The sequence below is a fragment of the Colossoma macropomum genome, unplaced genomic scaffold (genome assembly GCF_904425465.1).
Source record: "Colossoma macropomum unplaced genomic scaffold, Colossoma_macropomum, whole genome shotgun sequence".
In the NCBI taxonomy this organism is placed as follows: Eukaryota; Metazoa; Chordata; class Actinopteri; order Characiformes; family Serrasalmidae; genus Colossoma; species Colossoma macropomum.
Genome location: NW_023494794.1, coordinates 12387118 through 12411148, shown reverse-complemented (window position 1 = coordinate 12411148; position 24031 = coordinate 12387118). Strand labels below are relative to the sequence as shown.

Here is a 24031-nt window from a genome sequence, read left to right as displayed (position 1 = left end):
AATTAAACAGTCTGTTTTTATTACAGTGACCATAAGACCATTTATGTAAATCTGTTCTGATTGGCTGCCTTTTTGTTGTGCCTCCTTCAATGAGTAGTCAAGCTGAGACACTCCTTATAACTTTAATGTGAATGGGGGGCTAAAGCCCACCTGCAGGCTGAATGGGAGGATATGTGTATAACCCTGTTTCCAAAAAGTTGGGACACTGTGCAAAAATGTAAATGAAAACAGAATGCAATGAGCAAATCATTTAACGCTTTATTGAATTGAAAAAGTACAAAGACATTAAATGTTGAAACTACATTTTATTTTATTTTTTGAAAAATATTTGTGCATTTTGAATTTGATGCTAGCAATACGTTTAAAAAAAGTTGGGACAGGGGCATGTTTACCACTGTTGCATCACCACTTCTTTTAGCAACATTCTGTAAGCACTTAGGAACTGAGGTGACCAATTATTGCCTTTTTGAAAGTGAAATGTTTTCACATTCTTGCTTGATATAGGATTTCAGCGGCTCAACAGTTCAGGGTCCCCTTTGTCGTATTTTTCATTTCATAATGCTCCAAATTTTTTCAATGAGTGGCAGGTCTGGATGGCAGGCAGGCCAGTTTAGCACCCGGACTCTTACTATGGAGCCATGCCATTGCAATGTGTGCAAGAGTGAGTGTAGATTGGCATTGTCTTACTGAAATAAGCAGTGTCTTCCCTGAAAAAGATGTTGTCTGGATGGCAGCATGTGTTACTCCAAAATCTGTATATATCATTCAGCATTAATGTTGTCTTCACAGATGTGCTGGTCACCCATGCCATGTGCACTAATGCACCCCCATTCCATCCCTGGCTTTTTAACTGTGTGCTGAAAACAAGCCAGATGGTCCCTCTCCTCTATAGCCTGGAGAATGCAGCATCCATGTTTCCAAAAAAAACAAAAAAAATGCACATTTTGATTTGTTGACAACAGAACAGTTTTTCATTTCACCTCAGTCCATTTTGAATGAGCTTGGGACCAGACAAGGCAGTGGCATTTCTGGATCCTGTTTCTGGGTGCTGGATCTTCTTTGCGTGGTAGAGTTTTAGCTTGCATTTGTGAATGCAGCAATGAATCGTGTTCACAGACAATGATTTTCAAAAGTGTTCCTGAACCCATGGAGTGAATTCCACTACAGAATCATGTCTGTTTTTAATGCAGTGCTGCCTGAGTGCATGAAGATCACGGCCACCCAGAACTGGTTTTTGCCTTGTCCCTTGCTTTCTTTGGATTCTTTGGATCTTACAATGATATTATGTAGTGTAGATGATGAAACCTCCAGTTCTTTGCTATTTTACATTGAGAAATGTTATTTTTGAATTGTTTCACTATTTGAACCGCACAGTCTTTCAGAGTGGTGGACTCTTGCCCATCTTTTCTTCTGAAAGACTCAGCCTCTCTGGGTGATATATACCCAGTCATGTTACTGACCTGATGCCGATTAACCTAATTAGTTGTGAAATGTTCCACCAGGTTTTTCGTTGCCTGTCCCAACTTTTTTGAAACATGTTGCTTGCATCAAATTCAAAATATATTCATCAATTCATACATCATATATTTAGAAAATCTATCAGTTTCAACATTTGATATTTTGCTTTTTTTTACTACTTTCAATTAAATATAGGGTTTAAATGATGTGCACATTATTGCAATCTGTTTTTTTTTATTTACATTTTGCACAGCGTCACAACTTTTTTGGAAATGAGATGTACATAGTTTTCATATTTGGACCATATGGACTGAGGAGCGAAAGTTTTTAAAATGTTGATAATTTTCAGACATTACATCAAACTTTTCAAAAACAATTCAGTTTTCTGCTAAATGGGCCCTTTAATTTGAAACATTATTATTACAGAAGTCATAAAATACTAACAATTCCTGTAATCATTGCACAAGTTTCAGAGTCCACTTTCTCTCTCTCTCTCTTGCTCTTTTTCTGTTATAAAAACAAGCAGTGCCCTCAGCGCTTACCTGTCTCTCTGTTCTTTGCTCATCCATCATCCTTTATTTTCTGCCTTTCTGACAAAAGAACTTGCTAATGTTTCCCGAGTGCCTTTAGCGATTTTACTTCTCTGGTCTGACCTGCCCGTTTGTACAGTAGAGGATGAGCCGCTCTCTTGAAAAGCAAAGGTTTCTAAATGGTTCTTGGCTTGGAGGTATAGTTCTAAGATAAATTGGTCTAAAACCTTAGATTCTTCAAACTTTAGTGGAAGTTTCAGCCAAAATTAATGTAGGGCTGCTTACCCTTTTAGATGACAGCACCGGTGTGCAGAGGGACACTTTTTTATGTTTTATAATTCAGAAAAGCCATGGAAATTGGTAGGTTTTCGTGATGAGGCTGCTTCAGATGAGCCAAGTTAGTAGAGCTAACAGGTATAAACTTTGATGCTGATGAGGGCTCACATCTTTTCCAAAAGGGATTTTTTCCTCAGTGGCCGATGTGCCAATATGTTAGTCTGTCAAAAAATACACTGATCAGTCATTTCATTAAGTGCAATAAAGGTGCACTTTGTAGTTTTACGATTGCAGACAGTAGTTCATCTATTTTTCTGCCAATTTTTTAGCCCCCTTTTCCTCTGTTCTTCAATGGTCAGGACCCCCACAGAGCAAGTATTATTTAGGAGGTGGATCATTCTCAGCATGGCAGTGACACTGACGTGGTGGTGTGTTACTGAATGTTGTGCTGGTCCAAGTGGATCAGACACAGCAGTGCTGCTGGAGTTTTTAAACACTGTGTCCACTCACTGTCCACTCTATTAGACATACCTACCTTGTTGGTCCCCCTTGTAGATATAAAGACAGTAGCTCATCTGTTGCTGCACAGTCCTTCATCAGTGGTCACAGGACGCTGTTGGCTGGATATTTTTGGTTGGTGGACTATTTTAACGAAGTGTACTTAATGAAGTGGCTGTTTGGTGTATATTTTCAGTTTTTCTGGCTCTAGCTAACATCAGCTGGAGTAGCCTTGGTAGCAATAAAGCTGCGCCATTTCTGCCTTCTCAGTCACATCCTTAACAACATGTCCTTGGCAATGCACGTACGGTAAGGAAGTGTAATATATATACATAAATAGTCACAAATATGAGCAAATAGTTTACAGTCCTGTTAAAACTTAAAATCAGTTTTTCACTTAATTGTTGGTCTGTATATTTTCTCTGTGTACCTGTGATTAAAAACAATGAGTACTCTAATAGTGATTTCAGTATTCAAATACTGGCCCCTCAAACAGTTAACCAAGTTAGAATTGTGCTTACCTTTTGACTAACAAAATATAACATTTTGGGGGCTCTTTCCTTATTTCAGCATGACGCCAGGCATGGTCCTGACCTCAACCCTTTTCAATACTTTTGGGATGAATTTCACTGCCCACTAAGAGCAAGGCCATATTGCCCAATGTTAGTGCCCACTAATACCCCAAATCTATTGGAAAGCAGAATGTTTATTTAATTTTTTATTGAAGGGTGGAACTTGCCACTCTTCTGAGAAGGCTGTAATATAGCTGCAATGTTGAGCATTATGAGCTGCCCCATTCAGAATTTATAACGTCTCTGTGTACCAACCTTCTTTGACTAACAAAAGTATCGCTGTATGTATGATTATATGCTAGTCATCTGTAGAAATGCAGCTATTTCTTACAGATGACAGCATAAGCAGGTGTGATGAACAGAGTGGTGTCCTTTATAGATTGTGGTTTTGCATCATATATTGAAGACATAGTTTGCTGAAATTTGTAATGCAAATATGAACAAACATACAAATCCATGTATGCTTTGGATTATTGGCTTCTGTCCAAACTCTTCTTCTTCAGTGTCACACAAGACCAAAGCATAATATATTCTCCCACATGCTTAACAGTTGGCAAAGTATTCTTTTCCTCAAATGCTGTTCCTGTTTTTCTTGAAGATTGCAGCCAGACATTGATTGCTGTGATGTGTTCACAAATAAGGTTTTCTTCCGATGACCTTTAATGGAGGTGATCTGAGAGATTTTAAGGGTCACAATTTATTATGCTCTGGAATTCTCTACACCTGACTTGAATTAAGGGCTAAAAAATCAAATAAGCTGTTAGACTTCACACGAAAATAATAATAGTGGGTTGACTGAAATGGCACCCCAACTAATGTTTGTCTGTTCCATGATTTTACACACTTTCTTACGAATGGGTGTGGCTGAAACACCTGAACTCATCATCATAATGATCATGAGTGGTGTCCATATACTTATGGCTATATAGTGTACTTGCTCTTTCACTTGGAGATGATTTTACAATCTTGCTTTTAAACAATACAATAAATGGAAACAATACAAACTGGAAGACTGATAAAAAGATGTTTTAAACTGACCTGTTGCTCTTATTTGAGATCTCAGTAATACAGAGATTAACTTGGACATCATCTAAAGCATCAAACTATAAAACTATGGTTGAAGAATTCTTGTTATGAAGCATATGTATGTCAAATAGTATGCTCTTGATTGAAGGATCTGGTTTAAAGTGCCCAGCTTTGTGCTTAACATTTGTTAACTTGAGGATGCTTTGTGGTGCTTGAGACAGTATTACCAAAAGATCATGAGACATGGTGGGTTGCATGGCTTTCAGACGTTATCTCTGAATAGAGCAGTCAACCACATATATTCCACCTTTACAGTATGTAAATGAAGAAACTGTGATCTATTTTAGTCCCTAGGCAGACCACAAAGTGAAATGGAAATATGTCTGTAGACAAATATTTAAATATCCCAGCTTTTGGTGGAGAATGTCAGGCACTTACAGTATATTTGTTGACTTTAAATTCCAGTACAGTGGATTTGATAATAAACAATGAACCATGAAGTCAAAGGGCAAGATGCTAGGCCTAAAGGAGAATTCCAATTAAATTGTTAAGATGTAAACAGAAGAGAAACTTACTGAGTCAGAAGCCACAGTTATAGGAACCAGACACCTAAAACATTTAGTGCCTCTAAAGGCTACCTCACAAAAAGGTTACAAATGCTGCCTGATGACATTGTTTTACAGTAGTTCTACGATAAGGTTTTGGTCTATAACATATTTTTAAAAGTCATTTCTGGCAGAGGGGAATATGCAAGACATTATAAAGCAAAATAGTGCCAAAAGTGAAACACATTTTTAGGATTTACTTCTATTTTTCCATTATCAATATTACATATAAAAACTCAGAAGACACTTGGAGGTTCACTGGTTATTTTGTATTACAAAGAGTGATTATATTTGCGAGGTAGACATTACAACCCCTGGTTCCTATCACCACCATCGTAAAGACATCTAAGCCTGTAAATTTTGCCACAATGCACCATTTCACATCAAACCATTCATAGTGACTGCAGCATAATTGCAAAGAACCAGCCTTGACACCTGAGAACATGTATCAGCTGCCGTGGCTGACAATTTAAGAAAACCCACTACTCACCACGCATTCGTTAATAAGACCCATGGGGATCTTCAGTTAGGATTCAGCATAATTGGCCTCCTTTGTGTTGAGTTTGGGAGAAGAAATGTGACGACACTGTCAGTTTGAAGAAGTTCACCACTGTTGATTTGAGGAAAAGGGCCTTTTCTATTCAAGACCAGTTGAAAAAGAGAAGGTCCCATCAAAGTTTAGCTGTATCTAACTGATCTGTCTGACAGACAGAGCTTTGAGTAACCACTTGGCTCAGAGCTGACTGGATTCACAGTGCCAAAAGAACAATTATATAACACAAAATCCCATCTTGAGATGTGCTTGTTCAGTCGCATATAGAAGTATTCTCTTCTGGTAGGGATGTTTTATGTCCTGATACAGAATGTAACAGCTGTATGGGAATCTCTCCTTATATGGGTGTAGAAGCAGTGATGTGAGGAGTTCACTCAGTTTTATTTGACATTACGTAAACCAGGGGTTTTCAACTACATACTCTGAAATCTTCTCATAAATTTGGCCATCTTGCTTTTATGGAGATCAGCGCATAAATACAAGTTATATATCGGGATGATTTTCTGAACATGGATGAAACCTAATCTTTGATGACAAGGTTCAATCCTGTGAAAGTCCACTTTAAAGGGGAATTCCATCAAAATTTCTTTACAGTGGTGGTGATAGGAACCAGGGGTTGCAATGTTTATAACACAATATAGTTTTAATTACTATCCAAAATGACCTATTAATCTACAGGAGTTTTATATGTAATGTTAATAATGGTAAAATACAGCTAAATCTGTTTTTTGCAATACATTTATCTCTGCCAAAATATGTTTTAGGCCAAAAGCTTATTTCAAAACCATCATAAAACAATGTTTCAGGCATCAGGCAGCATATTCATACTCTCAACACTCAACACTACTTTGAACAGCATTTCACATCAAACCACTCTGAATGAGTTTGATTACATCTTAATAGTTTAATCATGCAAAAATGTAGAAAAATTGGTGGAATTCCACTTTAGGTTTATGACTTTGTGGACAAGTCTGAACAAAACTTCATCTTTAAATTAGGTGTGAATGCATTTTGCTAAAAAGAATACTCTTGGTTCTCAGTAAACTGAGAGCATCATGTCATACGTATTGGTTATGTGCTGTTAAAATGTCAGAGATTTTGAAGAGGTACTCCAGAGTTTCACTAGATCTGAGCTAAATGAATAGATATTTTTTAATTTTTTATTTTTTTGTTTGAAAAACAACCTCTCTGCCTACAGTACTGATATTTAAGTGAGCACTAAGTGTTTATTCCTTGGAAAACACTGATATTAAAATAAAAACAAATAACATTAATACAATAAGTAGTGGTTTTATGAATGTCAGTGTTTTTGTTAACCATTTCCAAATCTCTCCTTGTGAAAGCGCAGTATTATTTGTAGTTATCATTGAAATCCTGAACTGGCTAATCATTGCTTCATTAAATTACATTAGATGTGCTGCTGATGGATTTGAAAAAATCTCTGATGCCTGGGTGCGTTGAGGTGAAATCTGGAAACAAACTTAATAGCTCAGCTACTTTACTCAAAACAAGATATCTGCATTACTTTTTACTGCATTAGTATTTATTATTTGTATGTATTATAATGCCATATATTGTTTCTAATGACAAAAACACACTCACTGCTGAGATAAATGGTTTTAAGCAGTTTGCTTAAGTGCTAAGACTTTTGCACAGTACTGTCTGTCTTTGAGACTTGAAATTAGCCAGCAGGCTTCGTCACCTCCATGTAACAAATTACACTTTGTTACGCTAAATTTCAGGAGGGCACCACTGGACGGTTGCATCAGTTGTTTACTTCCAAATTTCCGTCAGGCTCCAATGGCAAATTGCATCATTGCCAATCGGTGTGAATGATGAGGACTTGCCAGAACATGCTCTCCAAATGAACCAGTGCAGTGTCTTATACCATAGACTCTATAAACTGGTCAAATCCTAAAGAGTTAAAAGAAAACAGTGAATAATAACTAATTAGTGAGACTGTACAATGCCGAGCGAACATAGTGGTTATAGTAAGAGGGCCTGGGCTGGAAAATCTCCATGTTCCCCCCTCTCTGCAGGAGACTTCACTGTGATTGGGTGCTCAGGTTCCCCATGGTGTTGAATCATGGGTGCTGGGTTGTCCTCTTTACCTGAGGTTTGAAGAGGTCCTATGACAGACAATCAGATGCGCATATTCCGAACAGGCGATTATCCTAACAACTGGATTACTGCTTTCACATGTGTGGACCTCAGCCAGAGAAGAAATAATTTCCCATAACACTGGTGAGACTGCAGCTTCTTCTCTCTGGTTTCTCTGTCCTAAAAGTATTCCAGAAGCTTGCTTTAATCTGCACATCTTATTTCAACTGTAACAAGTGTAGCACGTAAGTACATCCTCAAAAATCGAAGTGCCAGAAGAGTTCTTTGGAGTGGTTCCATAGAGGAACCACTTTTGCTTCCATAAAGAACCGTTAAAGAGACAGTTTTGTAAACCAGATATTTTGAGTGTGAAGAGTCTTTTCAAATATAAAGGCAATAATTTGAAGTTCTATACTACTTACATTCTCATTGAAACTAAGCCAAGAATGTTTTTTTCCAGAATGTTACATGCAAGCTTTTAACATTACACTGTATTTTGAAATACAGCACAATCGGTACTACTTTGTATCTCTTAAATGTAATGTGGAACATATAAATCATTATTTGGTAGTTCCAATTCAGACTACATAGCAAGCTGTAGTAGAAAATGAAAGCATTTGCTTTGCCTGGGGATGGAAAGTGATCCTGTGGCTCATGCTTTTGTGGAGCAGACACACAGTCATAAATCCATATCTGTAAAGGCTTGTGGTTATGATGTTAGCGCATTTCCTTGGAAACAGTCAGCAGGAAATATTGTTGGTTTGCATGACTGTCGCAAGCCAGGGTGGCTTTGTTTTCATTTGCGGGTCAGTGGGTCTCAGTTGATGGAGTGAATCGGGGAAGAGGTCACATGTAGGTATGGAGGCATGTTCATTCATACAAAGGCATTAAAGACTAATTCAGCACTTAGTTCAGTGAGCATAAGCTGTTGTAATAGTTTGTTAGGGTATAACTGTCTTGCTTGCTATTATCAAAAAGATGGAAGAGGTAGGTTTTGGATGAAAGCTAATAAAGAAAATATCTTGAATATTGTGCTCTACTTCAGAAAACACTTTAATGAATCAAGACCTAATGAAAATAAATGTAATAAAAATATCTACATAATAAAAAATGTACAGTGCTGTACTCAGGTAGAATAGATAGCCGTAGATGCTTTAAATAGCAGCTATACCAACAATGTACAATAAGGTATGTGCTCTTGAGCACAGGACACAACAGAGTAGCATTTGTCTACTTATGTGCTTTTCAGTAACACTTTATTTGTTAAAAGTTTATTATTTATTAGGTTTATTAGAACCATGTCCTTACACACTTTCACATGGTTTGTTCACTATGTGGTATAATTGGAGGCCTGTTATGTGAAAAGCATTAATAATTACATTATTAGCTGTAATGATGCACAATACACATCATTATTACCTAAATTCACATCATATTAGTGGAGATTAGAGCTAATGAGAGTTTAATAAGACACTAATACTATGAGATGTGCTTTCCATTCTAAAGTGCAGTTTTAGTGGTAACTACTAAGAAACTAAAAAGTGTTAAACAAGTTTTACATCACAAATTATTTTTTATGAACTTGCATAGTCACACTACTCAAATAAACTGTATAAAATAAAAACAAACAAAAAACAATGTGCAATATTGTACAGGTTCATGTGAAATACATAGCTGGAGATGGTTTAAAGTGATTTCCATCTTCGGCATAATTAAATGTTTACGATGTAAACATCATTCAGAGCGGTTTGATGTGAAATGGTACATTATAAAACCACTGTAGTAAACTCAATGAACTAGTTTTATTAACCAACCAAAACGAACAGTGTACCTACATGAGTCTTCTGAGTTTTTATGATATGTTGATAATAGAAAAACAGTGGTAAAAATATGAAAAAATATGTTTTCTTTGGGGATTATTTTGCCTTACATGTACCTCTCCACCCTGAATGTATTTTTTTAATGCATTTTAGGCCAAAAGCTTATCTCAAAACTGTTGTAAAATGTTTGTCATCAGGCAACGCATTTCATATAATATGTTTCTATAAGGGAAATTTTAGAGGCAATAAATGCTTCAGCCTTTTGGTTCCTATCACCACCACTGTGACTCGATAATTTTCTTTAGAATGGAGAATCTGAACCTTTCATAATGCAGAAATATTGAAAATTGTGGAAAAAAATGTGGTTGCCCTGGCACGTCCAAAGTTTTACTACACAACTTCTATAACCTAAGAATAACTCTAAGGGTTTGCATTTTAGTTCATATATTACTGAATAATCAGCTTTAGTTTGTAATAAGCCTAGGATTTTAGGGGATTAACTAGCACCAGTACCAAGTAAATAGAAGCATGCATAAATATAAAATATGTGTATAACAGTGAGCATAATGAAAAGTTTTGGGCATTGCTTAAAACTACTTATCTCAGCAGTAAGTGTGATTAAACTAAACACAAATAAACATAAATACAACATAACCAAAGTTTTTTTGGTTATAAAAAAGCTATTAATTTCTTTTTTCAATATAGCTAGAACAACACAGGTTTGGTTTCAGCCAATGCATGGATTTATTAAATTTCATCAGTAGCATATGTGTTACTTGTGTTTTGTACTTATTCTGTTACTGCTCTAATATATAGCTTTACATATCATATTCTTAGATGCCCAAGACCTCTGCACAATGAGGGGAAACTGGACATATTGTCACACTTTCTTACATTTCTTGACTACAATCTATGATAGTGCAATAAATGCCATACCAAATGAGTACCAGTATTAGTATTAGACACATATTTTGTATTCATTGCATCTTCATTTCTTCTTTTAGTATGGAGTTATAGACAGTTACGTAGAGAGTGTGCACTTTGGGTGCGCTCTGTGGGAAAGTTGCCACACTATGTTGGGTTAGTTGTAATGCAGAATTTTTCAGCAAGTAAGTACCCAAACCAAGTCACTGTGAATCTTGCTAGAGTATTATTCTTTATGTTAAGGGTCGTAGCTGTACCTGGATCGATTTCCTCTGTAACTTCACCTGCCTCAATTCTTTTAATGTTATATCAGCTGGTGTGCTACTTCTCTCTGCCTTTCTTTTATCACTTCTAACCATCTTCCTTCCTTTATTCTTTCAAAACAAAATTTCTCATTACAATTACAGGCTTGTCATGTCCACCTAATATCCCTGAAATCCCTAAGCTTTATATGTAATGTAAATATACACTCACCAAGCACTTTATTATGAACACCTCCTTGTATCTACACTCCTTGTCCATTTTATCAGCGCTTCTTATCATATAGTGTGGTCCATCTGTTTCTTGGCATATTTTGTTAGCCCCCTTTTATCCTGTTCTCTACAGTAGCTCATCTGTTGCAGTACAGTTTGTGTTAATCATCTTCTAGTCCTTCATCAGTGGTCAAAGGACGCTGCCCACAGGAAGCTATTCGCTGGATATTTTTGGTTGTTGGACTATTTTCAGTCCAGCAGTGACACTAAAGTGTTTAAAAACTCCAGCAGCACTGCTGTGTCTGATCCACTCGTATCAGCACAGCACACACTAATAAGCTACCACTAGGACAGTGTCACTGCAGTGCTGAGAATGATCCCCCACCCAAATAATACCTGCTCTATTGTGGACCTGTGGGGGTCCTGACCATTGAAAAACAGAGTGAAAGGGGTTGACAAAGTATGCAGAGAAACAGATGTACTACAGTCTATAATTGTAGAACTACAAAGTGCACCTATATGATAAGAGGAGCTGATAAAATGTATAATGAGTGTAGATAAAAAGGTGTTCCTAAAAAAGAGCTTGGTGAGTGTATAAGGTAATATAAATTATATACTGCATATGTTATATAATTATTAAAAAAATATCACAATGACTTTCAAGTACGTTCTATGTGTCAGTTATTATGGTACTATTTGTAACTTGTGACAGCTTGCCCCAAACTGACATCTGTGCTAATAGTGGCTACATCTTAAGGCTAGCTTAACATAGGACTGCTGCTTTGTTCTATTCATGATAAAAATATTTATACCTAACAAAGTCTTATTAGACAGAATGTAATGTTGACAATTTTAAGGTGAAAGATAATAACATCGTGTTCACCTCAGATTAAAGTGCCTTTTGCCTCATGTGAACAAGATGTCACATAAAACAGCTATTCAGTTTTTGAGTAAGCACCTCTGTTGTAGAGGACAAACAGAGTGACAAATTACACTGCTAATGTATGTGCGAGTGTGAAAAACTTTTTCGAAGTTTAAGAATTTCCATATAATGTAAATGTTCTATACTATTTAAGAATCTTTATCAAATTTTTAACATATTACATTTGAGTACAGTACACAACATTGTGTGCATTTGTCTATTAATATTCTTTTTCTATTTCATCCTTTTTTTGGAGCCCACAGAGTCTGGTCCATCAGGTTAAGCACAATGGAGTCACCAAACGACATCAACAATTCCCAGCTCCTTATTCACCCTTCTCACAACGCTTCCTTGGTGGACAAGACCGTGTACGAAACGTGCCAGCACATGCCTGAGGTCATCCTTTTCTACCTGGGCCTGCAGTTCATCAACATGTTCCTGGGCATCCCTGCCAACCTCATGGTGCTGTGGCTCATCCACAAGAACAAGGGCGACTCATCCACCTCGGACATCTTTATCGTCCACCTGGCTGTGCTGGACACATTCTTCTGCCTCATTCCGCCGCTGGAGCTGGCCAACCTGGTGTACCTCACCACCAGCAGCACCTGGTATGTCCTGCGGTTCTTCTACGGTATCAAGGACTCCTCGCCACTCTTCTTGTCCTGCATCTGCCTGGACCGCTACATGGCCGTACGACACCCAATAACCTTCACCAAACTGAAAGACCGCCCGCATCGGCCGGTTTGCGCTGGTGTCATGTGGCTTATCACTCTAGCTTACGCCGTGCTAAAATGTGTGGGAACCATCCCCAACTTTGACAAGGTCTTCACAGTCATGATCTTGGCGGCCTTCGCCTTTATGGTCTTCTGCAACATCTCCATACTTTGGGCCCTTAGGCAGTCCGGACCAGGCCGGGACGAGATGCATCCGGTGAAGAAAAAAGCCTTTAAAATGGTCCTCATTATTTTGGCCATCATCGTCTTCAACTACTTTCCACCTGTTGCTCTCTTTCCATTTAAGGCCTATTTCTCTCCCGAAGTGTTCAAATGTTATATCCACTACATAGCCTTTGGGTTCATGGACATCAGCAGCAGCATTCAGCCGATGCTCTACCTGTCTAGGGAGCAGCCAAAATGTCCAGCATGCTGTTGCAACTGCTGCATCATCGAAAAGACTGAGGATACAAACACAACTGAGACACCTACAGTGTACACTATAACTGAGTAAGCTCTTTCATAAAAATATAAAGGAATTTGATTGTCAGATTGTAAAAATAAGTAAGCAGATACATGTATATGAGTGATTGTGTGGTTGGTTCTGGCTCATGTTCCAAATATTAAATCCATTTTCGTTAGCTAGGAGATGTTTAATTGTGCATATAGATCCACTACTGTGGACAGTTAATTTTCATTTAACCCCTTAATGCATGATGTTGCCATGTGGCAACAATGACTTTGTCACATTTTTTTTTGTCTGACTACAATATAAAAGTGAATGTTTTATCTTTTCCTTTGGGAAACGGAAGACTTTCTTAGTAATATGATATACATATATTTGATCACATGCCTTCCTTGTTTCATTATTTTTGAAGATTACTATGTTATACAGTGTCAGAAACCACATAATCAGGTCTACTAAATATTACTTAACCCTCTACTGCTTTGTGTTGCTATATGTTAACAAGAAGTTCATTCATTATCTTTGCCAGACTATAATATAAAAGTCAATTTATCCTTTTCCTTTGGGAAACTGAAGGTATACTTTTATCTGATCATATCATCTTTTTTAACACAATCTGTGGGAGGTTAAAATTTATTTTCCATACATGAAACCAGTTTAGATTTTATTGGTTTCAAACAAAATAATAAAACACAGTTGTTGCCAAATGGCAACAGCATGTGACAATGAAAATGCAATCTGCAACATATGTCAGTAAAGGAATAACACTTCCTTTGGCCACACTAGAAATATAATTTTTTTCATTCCGAATTAACTTTTATATTTCTATTCATTATATTTCTATTAATGTTCAATACAAAATCACAAAAACGTTTTTCATATGCATTTCATAATTTATGCAGCAAAGGGTTAATTACAAATAAAGGACAAACAAAAATGTAAATATGTTTATGATAACACAATGACATTTATTGTTGGTTAGTAAATCCTGTTTCTACTTGTTTTATTAATAATAATAATGATAATAAAAGAAAAACATCTGGTCTCAATATGCCTTACTGAATTAAGCACTCCGCAATCTGCTACATCACTGTAAGGAACAACAATCACTCAAGTCATTAAAGGTCAATGAATTCAGGGCAAATACTTTTTATCCTAATGAAAAGCCCAGTGACGTTATATTTACCCAGTTGCACAGTTAAATGAAACAAGTTTCCTAAATATTTTCTTCTAATACAAGGAGCAGTCCACCAATTGTTTTCAAAATGTCTATGTTTATGTCTAACCATTACCTCTAACAGGTTTCTGTGATGTATCTTGTATAGCCAGTAATTGTCTCAGACGTCTGGTTCCTATCACCACCACTGTGAATGATTCTCAGTCAGCAAGTTTCTCTAGAGCAGCGCATTACATCAAACTACTCTGAATTACATTATTTACATCATGATGATTGAATTACACAGAAATTTAGACAATTCTGTGAAAATCCTTCTTGACTAAATTTTCTTTTTATCTACTTGCATATTCACTCTACTTTTGTAACTGTTCTTAAATGACTTTTTGTATGTCATTTTTAATTTTTTTTTTTCATCTTCTGTTGCTGTCTTCACTGCAAGGCCATTTTACAGTATACCATGGTTTACAGTAGTTCACAGAAATGAAAGACTTTGCAAAAGCTTTACAGAAAGAGAGGCTTGATAAATTCAGACTGTATGAACTGTGACTTCTCATTTCTGATATGTCTGTATATTAAAATTGATCATTTGAAGCAACTATTTGACTAACGTTTCTTTTAACTGAAACTCATGCCACATTTTATTTCTTCACTCTTTAGTTTCCATCTTTATATTTTATATTAATTTTACTTGAGTATATTTTGACCTTCCATTGTGGCTCAGGACTATTCCTACATTAGACAATACTGTAAAAATAAACAGTAGGTACATGTGTAGTGATACACTCACATTCAGATTTGATTCTCAATACTGGGTTCACAATTCAGTATATTACGATTGTCCATTTTTTTTCTTCTTTCTACGGCTACAATTTGTTGAGAAATGACTAAATACAAACTTTATGCAAATAAGCTGATTGGAAACCAGTCATATTGTTGATAGCTAGCACAGTAACTGTTTGTGTCCTGCTCATAATCAAGCTATACATTAAGTTTCAACGCTTGAACACACATCGAGCTGAAGATATAACAGTGGTAAAATAAACTTAGGTTCAAAACATGGCAAATTATAGTTTAAAAAACAGTATTAGACAGCTAATATGGTTTAGCTTTAGCAACATGATCCCAAAACAGTAATAAAAATAAAAGGTTCAGCATTATCTTACACAGTGCTACAGTAGATTTGGAAAATATATATAAATCAATTTAATTTAAAGTTAAATTTTTTTTAAATGATTTTTAGCAGTTGCAGAAATCTGGGGACACTGCAGCCCCCCTAGTACCTCCATTTCCCACACCCATAGTGTCAGGGATAAATCGTGGTCTCGTGAGGCCCTTAACTCCAGCTAAAATACAAAAACTAAGAAGCTAGACCTGAGAAAGCCTTCAGTAAATGGCTTGTATTCAGGGGCTGTTTATTTATCTATTTTTTGCATCTGCAGTGGACTGTGCTTTCTTTAAGCCACCTCAGAGGCCCCTGTATACAGGTCCCATCACTGATCTATATCCTGGATGGAGTGAGTTGTTGATTTTGGTGCTGATAGTTTGCAAGCTTTAGTGCTCAAACTATGCAACTGCACTCAATGGCTATATTGATAGAATGTCCATTCTCCACGATGCATTGTCTCATTTTTGCATCATGATACTACATCATCACGATGCACTGTTACACCCCAAACAGTAACTAAATGTATAACAAATGCAAATTCATTGCTGGCCTCTGGTGAATAAAAATCACAATTCAAACAATAGTCAAAAACATACATTATATTTGATCTGATGTCATTTGCAACAATGGTTTCATTTACATGTTCAAATAAATGTTACACAATAAAATGTGTACATACATCAATTTTCATTAAGCCTGTTAACTTTCCTTTTCAAAGTTACTTTGCAGGATCAGATACAGTATATTCTGCACAGCCTAAAGTAGTACTGCACTTTGATTTGTCACGAAGTTCTATCTCAATAATTTACATGAAGCCTACCGTCTTTTATAGCATTGCAACTGTAAGCTTCAGCAATCACACTCATAAGGCTAAAACTTCTCTTTTGCAACTTATTCAAGCTTCCACTGTATTTACTGTTGTGCTTGAGAAAGACCTCAAATATAGCGCTGACTTCAAAATGTAGGTTGCTTCATGTGGGGCAACTGAGAACATGCACAGGAATAGACAGAGAAATCATCTAAGGTAGCAAAACACAGCTTATCAACCCAAGAAACAAACACAGTCATATGCAAAGGTTTGGGCAACCCTGCTCAAATATCATTTCGTTTTATCCTCTACAGAGAACATAGTTCTGCAAATTGTCATACACAGTTACTGTTTATTTGCTTAATTTAACATATTGGGAAAAAAATAAAACATAAATTGCAGCCTGTGCAAAAGTTATGGCACATATATTTTATTCTTTTCCAATATGTTAACCTCAGTTAATAAATACAAACTGTGCAATAAAACTTGCAGAAAAACAAATATATTAAGTTTACAAGCTAATTTGTGAAATTTCTTACCTGCTAGATCTGCCCCAGTCAACTGTTAGTGCTATTACCGAGAAATGGAATTGTCTTGGAACAGCAACTGTTCAGCCATGAAGCGGTAGACCATGCAAACTGTGTAGACCATGCAATCAGCACAAGAACCGTGCACTGGGAGCTTCATAAAACAGGTTTCGACGGCCGAGCGGTTGCACACAAACCTAAGATCAATAATGTGCAATGGCAAACATCGCTGGAGTGGTGTAAAGCACGCCACCACTGGACTCTGGAGCAGTTGAAATGCATTCTGTGGAGTGATGAATCATGCTTCACTGCCAGTCTGATGGATGAGTCTGGCAGGAGAATGCTAGCCTATGCATAGTGTCAACAGCTTGGCGGAGGAGGTATAATGGTCTGGGGCTGTTTTTCAGGGTTTGGACTCAGCCCCTTAGCTCTACTTAAGGTTAATATTAATGCTACATCATGCAAAGACATTTTAGACAATTATATACTTCCAACTTTGTGGCAAAAGTTGAGAATGGCCCTTTCCTTTCCCAGCTTGACTGTGCTCCTGTGCACAGAGCGAAGTCCATTAATGTAATGTTTTGTGGCCTGTACAGAGCCCTGACCTCAATCCCTGATCACCTTTGGGATGAACCGGAATGGAATGTCGACTGTGAGACAAGTCTACACGTCCAACATCAGGACTTGACCTCAAAAACGCTTTTGACTGAGTGGGCACAAATTCCAACAGACACACTCCAAAATCTCGTAGAAAGCCTTCCAAGAAGAGTGGAGCCTGTTACAGCTGCAAAGGCTATAAAGCTAACTCCATACTGATTTGGAATGGGATGTCCAACAAGCTCATTAAGGTGTGATGGTCAGGTGTCCACATACTTTTGGCCATGTAGTGTATTTTAACAGCACTTAGAAAATCACCAAAACGTGATATGACCAGGGGTGTTCAAAATTTTGCATAGGACTGTATACCAGACGTTGTATAAATGAATGGACTTCTGCAAGTTTGAAATGAATCCAGTACAACTGAAAAACTAGATACAGTATCATCTTTGATCATTACTTTCCAGTCACTGTAACAAAAACTCATGTTTCATGAGTTTCATGATGCATGGATCTTGCTAGTTCCAGGAACCATGCACACAGCTAAAAGCTTAACTAACTTGACAAACAGTGCTATGATCTGTATATTTTAGTCTTCACACTTCCATTTAACACAACATATAACCAATCACTCTAATATAACACTATATTGCAGCAAAAAGAGATTAAATCGACTATTTCTTTAAAAGCACCTCCCTGCAAATGACAATCAGCTTTCAAGAACGCAAACAGAGGCATTCTAATAATATTTCCACAAGCACACACCTACATTTATTACATCCTCAGTTAAAAAATGAGTGTCCTTACACTGTTGCAGCAATTCCTGATCATGTCTTTAACAAATACAGAAAAGGCATATTCTGTACAGCACAATTAGAACATAATTCAAATCAAAATTAACCATTTCTGCACTAAATGTCCAAAAGAATACAGACACACCATCTGATTAGCGAACCGAGTTACTTTAAGGTGCAACCACTGCTGATATTGGTGTTCAATCGTGCAAACAATTGCGCATAGTCTCCATCGAAAAGCAATAGCATTGGGCTGAAGAGAAGTGGAATTGCGTTCTCTAGAGTGATAGAGCACTGTGCGATGAGATGGAGTAGCATTTGTGATCCAGAACTAATCATCCAACATCAGCAACTGATCTCACTAATGCTCGCGGCTGAATGCAATCACATCTTCACAGCAATGTTCCAGCATCTAGTATAAACATTTCCAGAAGAATAACTGCAGTAAAAGGGAACAAACTCCCTATTAATTACCTTAAATTCAGAAGAATGAACAGATGTCTACAATCTTTTGTACAAATAATGAATCTATATAAGTTATTCAGTACTTAACAACATTGCACACATCAACAGATTAAAGTGAATGAAAACTATAAGGGTGCCTGTCAGCAGCAAAGCTTGGTCATAACTGCCCTTCCTGACAATACTTCTCCATTTAAGCAATTTATTATGCTTAGTCTATTTAGTTGACATCTTGTGACGCTCAGATCTAATTACCCTAAAATGTAAACCATCTTTGGTTAAAATCTTAACCCTTTCCTTTGATTAACCATAATAATTACTACACAAATGAATCATCATTGCAGAGATGAAAGGGGTAAGGAGCGTGCAATATCAAAATGCAATTACTTAATGAGAAAAACAGCTAGTAAAGTAAACTGTTGGTGACTTTGTAATAAGGAACATACCGTCTGGATAAAAAGCAAAGCATACTTAAAATAAAATTGGCGTTTCTTAAAGGAATGGGTCAAACTAATGCAATTTTACTCCAGATGTGGTAAATCAGCAAGGTTCTTTAGTGTTGCAATGGAGATATGATGCCAATGTAGCTAACATAACGGAAGCTTATTCCATATTAATGAAATGTAATATCTAACAGACTTTCTTATTTGGTTTTTGATGCTATTAAGCACACTGTTACGCATAAAAATAAGCAAAGCTTCATCACATAGCTAAAAAACACCAGGAGAAACCACCTTGAAGCCTGAATTTTTTCTGTACTTTTGTCAAAGCAAACTTCAGATACCAAACATGTCTTGGCTAATCAATTGTACATGGGGTAAGGAGAAATTGTGTGAATTTGCTTTTTCACTTAAGTATTCCTTTACGCCAGAACATTTCTGAACACACCAAGCCAACAATTCACTACCGTCTTCTTCCATTTTACATTTAAATTATGGACTTAATTATATCCACGTTAAATGATACATATACGGAGTCATTTACACAACATTTTTTTTGTCCTGCGTTATACCTTTTGAAGTATTGCGGCATCTCCACAATATTCACAATTCACATCTGTCATTTTCACTATTCTGCATTTTTCTTTTTGTCTGTAGTGTGAAACGTCTGCTGTTTTGTCTGCGATGACTCGCTTGTGCATGTCTTTGTATGGAGCTGCTCATGTCTCTTTAGATGTCCAGTTCTGCTGAAGCTCTTGTTGCAGTGTGAACAGTTGTAGAGTCGCTCTCCAGTATGAGTTAACTGGTGGAGTTTGAGGCTGCTAGCCACTGTGAAACTTCGACCACACTCACCACAGCTGTATGGCCTCTCGCCAGTGTGCATCCGCTTGTGGATGGTCAGGTGGCCAGCTTGGCTAAAGGTTTTGGCACACATGTCACAGCTGTACGGCCTTTCGCCTGTGTGGATCCGGTAGTGCGTTTTAAGGTCACCCATGCCATTAAACCTCTTCCCACACTGACCACAACAATATGGTTTCTCCCCAGTATGAATTCTGAGATGGATCCTTAGATTGCCGGCGTTCGAGAAGGTCTTGGCACACACACTGCATGCGTATGGCCGTTCGCCCGTGTGAGTTCGTAGGTGGACTTTGAGCTGGTTGTGCTCGTTGAATCGTTTGCCACAGTGTGGACAGCAGTAGGGTTTCTCACCAGTGTGTATTCTTTTGTGTATTCGGAGCTGGCCCTGATGCCCATAACTCTTTCCGCATAAATTACAGGTAAATGGCCTTTCGCCAGTGTGGGTGCGCTTGTGGTTTCTCAGTAGGTCAGCTCGACTAAAACCCTTACCACAGATGCTGCAGGTGTGTGCCCTCTCCGAGCTGTGAGTCTTCAGGTGGATGTTGAGCGACGCCATGCGACTGAAGCTTTTGCCACAAAGACTGCAGTGGAAGTTCTTGCTTTGTTTCACCTCTTTTGAGGTTGGACTTTGTCTTGATGGGTCCCTCTTCGCTTGAAGTCTCTCCTCTGATTCTTTAGCCACCCCAGCATCTGACTGGTCCTCCGCTACAGCATGATCAGTCGGACCATTAATCTCCGTCTCTGATAAGCTGTATGCTGACCTTCCAGTTTCATCATGACCCACATCGCTTCCTTCATCTGCACTTACAGAACTGCCCAAATGTGCATCAGACACTATGGTTACCTTAACCTCACTATCACTGGCTCTGTAGGGGTCTAAGGGAAAGCCAATCGGACTATAACATTCAGACGGAACACAGTTCTCCTCAGGACTTTCTACTTTAATACACTTAGTTGTGAAATGAACAGGCGACTGACACTTTGAGAGGTTGATGGCAGAGCCATCTTCACAGTCGGGGTCAATCTTTACATATGTTAATATGGTACTTGACGTATGTTTGTCTAATTGAGGTGCTCCACTTGCTGGTGGTTGAGGGCATGACTTCAGTAACCCAGGCTTTGAATCTCTGGTTATCCTTGGCTGATCTTCACACTGTCTCCTAGGGCCTGGGCCTCTTTGACTGCTCTGTATGGATGTATTTGTTGGATTATGAAGGGAAGTTTGTCTTGATAGGTCCAAACCAGAAACAGCAACATCCTCAATCTCTGCAAAGCAAAATAATGTCTTTATATTAGTTCTGTCCTTACAAACCCTCATTTGCCGTCTGTTTACAAAAACGGTGTACTTCACTGACAATACGTTTCAATTCATCCCTCTTTTATTTAAATGTTCAGTTTGTGCAACACACACAATAACATGCCATTATTTCATCAGTGCTGAGAATGATCAACCCCTTAAATAATACAAGCTCATTGGTGGTCTTGTGGGGGTCCTAACCATTGATGAACAGGGTAAAGAAAAGCTAAAAAATTATGAGAAACAGAAACTACAATCTGTAATTGTAAAAATATAAAGTGCAGCTTTACGTAAAGCCTTACAGAAATCAGAATCATTCCAAATATGAGGGAGAAAAATGAAAGTCTAATGGAAAACAAAATACAAAAGGTGAACCTATCCTCTTCTGGAGGACACTGGGTCGAGGGATTACGGTTTAAAATTTAGAAAGAGACCCAGATCATACAGAAAAAAGAAAAGCAAGTCGGATAAACCAGGTTTGTCCGTCGTTAATATTAAAAGTCTTCACAAGGTTTGATGGATTACTGATTATGTCAGACGTGCAGCCTACTGGATATTTGATAAGAGAACATGACCATTAAAAAGTTCAACATGACATACCGGTCTTTACGTGGCTTTTCAGGGCCTCTTGCGCGTGCAGTCTTCTCCTGAGATCTTCGTTCTCCGACATGATTCGCCGAATTTCCCCCTGATACTCCGACAGGGTCTCATCAACAGAGTCCAGGATGTTACCAACAGTCGCTCTGAATATTTCATTCAAAGAGGACTCCAGAAAAGCTTTCAGGTTTTTTGAGCTCGCCATTGTTTCAGCTTCTGAAAAGAAACGATGAAATTCCTACGGCAAACACAAAGCTCCTTCAGAAGGCTGCCCTTTGCTTTGGTTTAGCACTCACAGTCGAGACGGACGGATCTCACTTGCTAGCTTGGCTAAGCTAGCTAGAAACGTTACCATCTGCCGGAAAAAGCAGCAACTATTAGACGACAATGTGTCAAAAGCACTTTATCACTGATAGCACATAACGACAAACTGTTCAGATTATCTGACACGAATACAGTCTCTGTCTTCTATCTCTATTCAGACTTTTTCTTGTGAATTGAGTGAACAGACCCGCCGAGCTAATGAGAGCCTGACTTGTTCTACGGTGGTTGGATAGTTACTCGGGTTCAACAGGTTCATCTCCCACTGTCGCCCCTTCAGGTTTGGAGACGAATAGTTATGTTGTGCCTCTGCTTCGACCATGTTTCATTTCGACACAATAAAATACATCCTACTAAACTCAACTGAATGCATTGTTTTCTTTTTATTACAGACATTGTGACAAAGCGTTAAAAAAAAACAGATGAAATGGATGAAATGAACTACACATCGAACGAGGAAGCGGAAGACGACAGGGTCAAAACGACTCAAAAAGGGATCCAACTTTCTCCCTTCTCCCATTTTCTACATTTTACTTGTACTTTTTTTCTTCTGAGGTAACGTTCGAGCGTTCGAGACCAAAAACAGCCATAGTTAATATTTACATGACCATTTTCCCACTTTTATCCTTTATTAGACAAATTATACAAAGCAGTTTTTATTGCTGTGCCTTTAAGAGTTATTATGTAAATGAAATCTGTTCTGACTGGCTGCCCTGTATTGTGACTCACCACACCCACACAGCGAAGCAGGCTTCTGTGCCAGGCAGCTAATGGAGTGCACCCAACATTTCAGCCTGGACTGCTTTCAACTATCACTCGCTGCAGATTCTTTAGTCCAAAGGGGTGGAGCCGGACCTGATCCAACTCCGCCCACGTCTTCTTTTCACTGATCTAAAATCATCACATTTCTATTGGTCTTTAAACGAGTATGTGTCGCTTACTTTGTCCTCCTACGACTTATTTCATTGGTCTGCCCTGCCGCGTTTTTCTCTGTGGGAAACCAAAAGGTGATGCTGGTGTCTTTGTGTTTTTCTCGATGTTGCTCTGTCCTGAACGCCACAACACGGCCTTTATAATCGCTCACGATTCACGACGTTCTCACTCATTTGTCACAACTCGAAAAGCTTTTTTCACATTCCGGTACAAAGTCCGTTCTGTAGGCCTACAAATCAAGCGTACTTATGACGGACGGGTTCTAGTTAAAAACGATGAAGGTTTTTAAACACTAGAATGGACATATGACTGGTCAAAATAACCCACATAACTGTGTTTATCAACTAAGTCCGGGAATTTCATAATAATAAAAAAAGACTTTTTACATTTAAAAGGATTTGGTATAACTGCCACACATTTCCATATGTCTAATAAAATGACTCAATATGCCTAAAAAATCATATTAAATGTTATAAACCCTGATGAGCCACTTTATTAGCTCACCTTGTTTCTACCCTCGTTGTCCATTTGATCAGCTCCACTCGAGTTCAGACCAATTAAAACACGACGTGGGAGGAGTTGGATCAGATCCAGCCGAACCCCCTGAATTTTTGGTTCCGCAGCGAGGACAATCTCGCTGCTTTTTAAACGAGACACAACATGGGACAGCCAATCAAAACAGATATTATTTACATACACTATATGGCCAAAAGTGTGTGGACACCTGCCCGTCACACCTATGTGTGCTTGTTGGACATCCCTTTACAAAACCATGGACATGAATATGGAATTGGTCCTCCTTCGCAGCTGTAACAGTCTCCACTCTTCTACAAGATTTTAGAGTGTGTCTGTGAGAATTTGTGCCTATTCAGTCAAAATAGCATTTGTAAGGTCAGGCACTGATACTGGACAAGAAGACCTGGCTCACAATCAAAATTTTAAGTCATCTCAATGGTGTTTAATGGGGTTGGGGTCAGGGCTCTGTGCAGGCCCCTGGAGTTCTTTCACACCAAACTCATCAAACCATGTCTTTATGGGCCTTGCTTTGTGCACAGGGACTTCCCAAACTGAAGCATATAATTGTCAAAAATGTTTTAATATTGCAATTCACAAGTACTA

The 24031-nt window shown here is 37.9% G+C and overlaps 2 protein-coding genes across 6 annotated transcripts; one reads left to right on the top strand and one right to left on the bottom strand.

The window, feature by feature from the left end:
* Positions 1–7594: 7594 nt before the first annotated feature.
* On the top strand, positions 7595–12984 carry LOC118815071 (proteinase-activated receptor 3). Its single transcript, XM_036581004.1, has 2 exons — positions 7595–7762; positions 12014–12984. The coding sequence occupies exon 2, from the start codon at positions 12046–12048 to the stop codon at positions 12982–12984; it is 939 nt and encodes a 312-aa protein (XP_036436897.1). The 5' UTR covers positions 7595–7762; positions 12014–12045.
* A 6217-nt stretch (positions 12985–19201) lies between these two features.
* Positions 19202–23072, bottom strand: LOC118814547 (zinc finger protein 436). Of its 5 annotated transcripts, none has more exons than XM_036580199.1 (3): positions 22921–23072; positions 21662–22013; positions 19202–21030 (listed from the first exon to the last, which is right to left on the bottom strand). In XM_036580199.1, the coding sequence occupies exons 2-3, from the start codon at positions 21861–21863 to the stop codon at positions 19535–19537; spliced, it is 1698 nt and encodes a 565-aa protein (XP_036436092.1). In that variant the 5' UTR covers positions 21864–22013; positions 22921–23072; the 3' UTR covers positions 19202–19534. The 5 variants fall into 5 exon arrangements, with proteins under 5 accessions (XP_036436092.1, XP_036436091.1, XP_036436090.1 ...); XM_036580198.1 differs by lacking the exon at positions 22921–23072 and adding an exon at positions 22718–22874; XM_036580197.1 differs by lacking the exon at positions 22921–23072 and adding an exon at positions 22709–22772.
* Between the last annotated feature and the right edge of the window lie 959 nt (positions 23073–24031).

Bases quoted from the DNA above. Each gene is read 5' to 3' on its own strand.
- LOC118815071 (XM_036581004.1), top strand. From the start codon at position 12,046: ATGGAGTCACCAAACGACATCAACAATTCCCAGCTCCTTATTCACCCT.
- LOC118814547 (XM_036580199.1), bottom strand. From the start codon at position 21,863: ATGGCGAGCTCAAAAAACCTGAAAGCTTTTCTGGAGTCCTCTTTGAAT. The intron at 21,031-21,661 runs GTATGTCATGTT...TTTGCTTTGCAG, and splicing joins GAAAAGCCACGTAAAGACCG to AGATTGAGGATGTTGCTGTT.